Source organism: Callithrix jacchus, chromosome 6 (genome assembly GCF_049354715.1).
Source record: "Callithrix jacchus isolate 240 chromosome 6, calJac240_pri, whole genome shotgun sequence".
NCBI classification, from domain to species: domain Eukaryota; kingdom Metazoa; phylum Chordata; class Mammalia; order Primates; family Cebidae; genus Callithrix; species Callithrix jacchus.
Window position 1 is genome coordinate 161,350,254 of NC_133507.1, and position 6,261 is coordinate 161,356,514.

General features: G+C 45.4%; 1 protein-coding gene across 1 annotated transcript; it reads right to left on the minus strand.

Moving 5' to 3' along the window:
- Positions 1-893: 893 nt before the first annotated feature.
- LOC118154721 (olfactory receptor 6B2) lies at positions 894-4,996 on the minus strand. Its single transcript, XM_035306246.3, has 3 exons — positions 4,910-4,996; positions 3,126-4,072; positions 894-2,644 (listed from the first exon to the last, which is right to left on the minus strand). Exons 2-3 carry the CDS (start codon positions 4,052-4,054, stop codon positions 2,611-2,613), a joined length of 963 nt encoding a protein of 320 aa, XP_035162137.1. The 5' UTR covers positions 4,055-4,072; positions 4,910-4,996; the 3' UTR covers positions 894-2,610.
- Positions 4,997-6,261: the final 1,265 nt, after the last annotated feature.

Below are 6,261 nucleotides of genomic sequence, written 5' to 3' on the forward strand. Positions count from 1 at the left end.
CGTCAGGACTGAGGAGACAAAATACAGGGAGGCGGGGCTCCTGGTTGATGGTGCCTGGCTCAGCTGGTGGTGTTGGAGGACTTGTCAATCAAGAGGGACAATGAGCACCCCTGGGCAGCAAACCCTATACTCAGCAAAACCATTCTTTGGTGGTTAGTGGGGATGAGGGAAACGAAGGCATTCTCAGGTGATGAAAAATCTAAGATACTTTGTCTCCAGCAGACTCTTCCCTCCTTTAAAGTTTGACTGAAGGAAGCTTCTCAAATATAAAGAAAATAACACAAGAAGGCTAGGGCCTTCAGAACAACAGAATAGGTAAAATAGGGCAGAATATAATAAATTATCCCTCACCTACTGAGTTTTTAAAATTATATTTGGTGGTTAAAACAAATATTGTAGCATTGTTAATGTAGTGCTCACTGTATATATAGGAAATGTAACAATCACTACATAGAAAATGGGGAGGGTAAAATCACCTAAATGACAGAAATCTGTAATACTCCCCCTGAAGCAGTAAAACATCCACCGCGGGGTTGTGAGAAGTTGCATCTGCATGCTGTGATACCTAGAGCAGCCACTACGAAACTATGTAATGGTCCTTCCTGAGACATTATCAGCAAATCAAGATGGGATTCCAACAAAAAATGTACTTTGTCCATTGGAAGGTAAGAAAAAAGGCAGAGAAAACAAGACAAAGACCAGCAGGCGTGATCCCTGATCTGTTAACTCCTTGATAACCTGAACAGTCCCGTGCCCATTAAAGTTCAGTCTGTAATTTTAACACACACACCCCCGCCAGAGGAGTCCCAGTTCCAGACAATCTCACTAGAGAATTTTAACAAATGTTTAAACAACTTTATACAATCCTGTCCAGAAAACAGAAGAGGAGTGAATGCTTTTCAACTTGTTTTATGATACCAAAACCATACAAAGACAGTATGAAAATAACTTTAAAACCCTATTGACCAATGTTTCTCACGAACTTAGATACAAAAATCGTTAACAAGTTAGCAAATTGCATCCAGCACTATATAAAACGAGTGATACACCACAACCCAATGTGATTTATTCAAAAGATGCAAGACTAATCTGGAATTTGAAAATCAACCAACATAATACACCCTATCAGCAAGAGAAAGAAGAAAAGTCTATGGCCAGAATGCCTGATGCAGTTTTCTGCATCGCTTGACAAAATTAAATATTCCTTTATGATAGAAACAAAACCTGCTCTCCGCAAATAATGACTAGAGGGGAGCTGTTTCAACTTGAGAAAGCACGCACATGGAAACTGCATCATCGCACTTAATCCTGAAGGGCTGAGCGCTCGCCTTCTAAGCAGGAAACCGCGCAGGGATGTCTGCTCTGCCCACTCTTGTTCAACAGAGCACTGAAAGTTCTAGTCATAACTCATGCAGTAAGGCAAAAAGTAAAAAATAAAATTCATACTGATCAGAAAGGAAGAAAACTGTCTCTTTTTAGTTGACCTGACTGTTCACATGGAAAATCCGAAGGAATCTACAAAAAATTCCTAGACCTGATGAGTGAGAGCAGCAGGTTTGCAGGATACAGTGTCGACATACGAAAATCAACTGCACCCTGTGTGCTGACAAACAGGTGGAATTGGAAATGAAAGATGGAATGCCATCTACAGTTTCTTCAAAGAAAATATAATACTAAGGGCTGAATCCGTACAGAATCTGTACACTAAAAAGCGCAGAACACGATGAAAAGCATTAAGAAGACCTTAATAATTGGAGAGGCTTACTATGTTCATGGATTGAAAGACTCAACAGAGTAATAAAGTCACTTCTTCCCAAATTGATTTTTAGTTTTAACGGAATTTCTAGCAAAATCTCAGCAAGGTTTTCTTGGAGACATAGACAGGCTTATTATAAAATTATATAAAAATGTTAAGGCCCTGAAATAGCCACAATAATTTTGAAACAATGAAGTGAGAGGAGTCACTCTGCCAGTGTTAAGAATTGCTACATAATGATATTAATCAAGACTGTGTGATGTTGATAGATGCATAGACCCGTTTAACGGAACAGAGAATCCATAAATAAGCCAACACACGTTCTCAACTGATCGAGTTGTGTACCACATAACAACATTTGGTCAATGATGAACCGAACAGCATATAAGATGCCGGTCCCATAAGATTATAATATTATATTGTTACTTACCTCTTCTATGTTTAGGTACATAAATTGTGGTTGAGCACAATGGCTCACCCCTGCTGGGAGAGGCAGGACAGGGTTTCTTCCAGCATAATGTATTGTGTGTACATAATACAGTATATGCATTAATTATCCCAGTCTAAATGTATTATGCATTATGTATTATACAGTATAAACGTATTTGCATTATGTATTGTGAATATTGGACAGCAATGAGAACGCATGGATTATTGTTACCTGCAAAAACATCAAGGACTCATCAAGCAGCGCGGTGACTGAAAGAGGTCGAAGTAACAGGGTACCTGCTTTATGATTACATGTATAAACCCCCCAAAAACACCGAAGGTAGCATCTGGTTTTGGAAGTCAGGATAGTCGTTCTCGTGGAGCAGGGATAATGACTGGGAGAGGGCATGAAGGCAGCTTCTAGTTCATGATCTGGGAGCTGGTTCCATGAGTATGGTCCTTTTGTGAAAACACATGCAGGTGAAGTCTTATTACTTGTGCACAGTTCTGTAGGTTTGTTAACTTTCACATAGTTCTGTAGGTTTGTTAAATTTCAGTTAAAAATTAATTTAGGGGCTGGGTGCGGTGGCTCAAGCCTGTAATCCCAGCACTTTGGGAGGCCGAGGTGGGTGGATCACGAGGTCAAGAGATCGAGACCATCCTGGTCAACATGGTGAAACCCCGTCTCTACTAAAAATCCAAAAAATTAGCTGGGCATGGTGGCACATGCCTGTAATCCCAGGTACTCAGGAGGCTGAGGCAGGAGAATTGCCTGAACCCAGGAGGCGGAGGTGGCGGTGAGCTGAGATCGCACCATTGCACTCCAGCCTGGGTAACGAGCGAAACTCCATCTCAAAAAAACAAAAAATTAATTTAAAGAGCCATATACAATGTTGTTTCATCCCTACAGATTTTACTCTAGGACACTTAGTTGTCTTACCGTGAAGTTTGACCCAAGGCCTTTCTCAAGGCGTCCTTAAATTCCTTGTTCCTCAGGCAGTAGATCAAAGGGTTAATTATTGGCGTGATGACAGTGTACACAGCAGAGATGAGCTTGTTGGAGCTCCGGGAATCAATGGCCTGGGGCCGGACATACATGAAAATCATGGCCACGTAGAAGATGGTGACCACGGCAAGGTGAGAAGCACAGGTGGAGAAGGCTCTCCAGCGGCCGGTGGGCGAGGGGATACTCAGGACGGCCAGGGTAATGTGCCCATATGACAGCACGGTGGCCAGGAGCGGAAACACCAGGATGATGAAGGCCAGGATGAAATCCACCAGCTCTGCAGTGGAGAAGTCCATGCAGGCCAGCTTGAGGATGGGGGAGATGTCACAGAAGAAGTGGTTCAAGACATTGGAGCCACAGAATGTGGCGCTGGAGATAAAATAGACCTTGATCATTGAGACAGTGAAGCCACTCACAAAGGAGAAGCTCACCAGCTGGAGGCACAGCCCCGGGGTCAGCAGGACGTGGTAGCGCAGCGGGTGGCAGACGGCCACATAGCGGTCGTAGGCCATGGAGGCCAGGAGCACACACTCAGTGCACACCAGGGAGCTGAAGAAGTAGAGCTGCGTCATGCACCCAACGAAAGAGATGCGTTTCCGCCGGAGCAGGAAGCCCTCCAGCATCTTGGGAGTGATGTCAGACACGTACCAGAGCTCCAGGAAAGACATGGAGCTCAGAAAGTAGTACATGGGCCTGTGGAGGGAGGCGCTGCTCCAGACGGTGAGGATGATGGCCAGGTTCTCCACCAGGACAAAGAGGTAGGTGAGCAGGAAGAGGAGGAACAGCAGGTACTGCAGCCCCGGGGCTGTGGGGAAGCCCACCAGGATGAAGGTGCTGACCTTGGTGACATTCTCCCCCATCATGCCTCTGTGTTTGGGAGCCTACAAACATCAAAGGGCAAGAGGGAAGGGCTGCAGGGTGGCTGCGGTGGAGAGAGGGTAGAGCTGGGCCTGGATGGGGAGTTTTGGTGCAAAGACAGACCACATGGCTCCTGGGAGCACGGGGTGGGGGAGCAAAAGCACCCCCAATCTGTGAAGGATCAACATTGATGATGTAGATTCTAGGTCTCAGAGGCTCTCGCACTGTGTCTGGAATGCGCCCCCAAGGCTGCCTCTGCAAATCTCCCTTCTCCATCCCAAAGCTGTGTCCACTTTTCACCAAGGGACCTAGTAACAATGAAGGGTCCACAGGGTGTCCAGCTGTCCTGCAGGTGAGGAGCCCTGACCGCTTCTGGGTGTATTGAGTCTGACATGTTCTTTCTAAATTGGTAGATATTTGACTTGCCACCTGTTTTTAGAGTTGATTTTACAAGAGGAGGTGACAGCATGGTGGGGGTGGGGCCCAGGCCCAAGTTAGTCAGACACCAGACTCAGGCACATCCAGGGGCAGCCAGAGTCCCCCATCTTGAGGACCACTTTCCACAAGAAGGGTAAGTGGTCACATCCTTATTAGATCTGAGGGAAATGTCAGCAAGGGAGAGACTGCAGTGCAGTTCGGGAAGAGTAAAAACAGATGGCAGCAGAGAGGAGGAAGTCTAGAATGTTCTTGAGGGGCCTATCGCTGAGGGAGAAGCCATGCACCCACCCCTGAGTGTGAGTGTGTATTCTAACACAAAGTACATCTGTGAATCCTCACTACAGCCCTGGGAAAAACAAGGCTTACACCTGTCTGTCGAGATGGAAAGTCTGAGACTCATAGAGAAAGGTTCGTGGACCTACCGAGGGTCAGGGCAGTGCCAGGGTGCAGACTCAAGGCTTCTAACACCAAGGCCACTGCTCTCCCAGTGCGATTTCAGCAGAAGCAGTGAACCCATGTGGGGGAGGGCTAGAACATGGAACTGTGACGATGCACAGATTCAGTTGTTGGTTGCCCGGTGATGCTACGCCAACAGGCAATGAAAACAAATAAATATTATTATTCAGAAGAAAAGGCAGAGAAGACCCCTCAGAGGGAAAAAGGGGATAGAGGCACACTCTGCTTTCCAGAGCCTAAAGCAAACATTGAGGTTACTAAGCAAAAGACTTGGAAGCAACCTATATTTTTCATCAGTAAGAGATGGGTTAAGTCATGTCACATCTGCGTTAGGAACACTGAGGTCAGTGAAAAGAAGGGGCAGGTCCATCTGTAGACACGGAACGGTTTCCAAGGTCCATAGCTACAGTTTTAAATGTTCAAAACAGCTCGGATAGTTTGCCTCTGCTCATTCAAGTAAAAGTACGTGAATAGGGCAGACGACCTGTGATGGTGACACAAGGTGCTGGGGGCACTCACTGTCCCTAAGGGGGAGAGCAGGTCACTAAAACACAGATGGCAGGGAAATGTTTTTGTGGCAACCCTTTTTCTATCTTCCAAATTTTGTTTCACTTGAATGTATTATTTACTCAAAATAGTGATCCATTTCTTATTTTTAGATTATTAAATTCTCCTTTAAAAAGAAAAAGTTATGCATTGGATTAAAAATTCAGTAAGTCAGCATTTCCCCAGACCATAGTTCCAAATCCACACGGAAAAACACACATAGATAAATGACTGAATGAGCATGAAGCGTGTTGTGCAGTATGCCACGTGCCTTTCAAATAACAAAAGTCTCCCTGATGATATTGCACAGAATAATGAAAACAGAGGATGGAGGCGAAACTACAGAACCATATCGACAGCCGTTTTCTTCCCAAGTAGTCGAGAAATTGAAATACAGAAAATAAAGGTGAAGTAGATATACTGATGGCATCTATTAGAGCATAGATCAGTAGATAAGTGATTAAGAATGTAAATGAGGGCCGGGCGCGGTGGCTCAAGCCTGTAATCCCAGCACTTTGGGAGGCCGAGGTGGGTGGATCCCAAGGTCAAGAGATCGAGACCATCCTGGTCAACATGGTGAGACCCCGTCTTTACTCAAAATACAAAAAATCAGCTGGGCATGGTGGCGCGTGCCTGTAATCCCAGCTACTCAGGAGGCTGAGGCAGGAGAATTGCCTGAACCCAGGAGGCGGAGATTGCGGTGAGCCAACCTCCATTGCACTCCAGCCTGGGTAACAAGAGCGAAACTCCGTCTCAAAAAAAAAAAAAAAAA

Coding starts and splice junctions, on each gene's coding strand:
- LOC118154721 (XM_035306246.3), bottom strand. CDS start 4,054: ATGATGGGGGAGAATGTCACCAAGGTCAGCACCTTCATCCTGGTGGGC. Junction 2,645..3,125: donor GCCTTGGGTCAAACTTCACG/GTAAGACAACTA, acceptor TTTTCACAAAAG/GACCATACTCATGGAACCAG.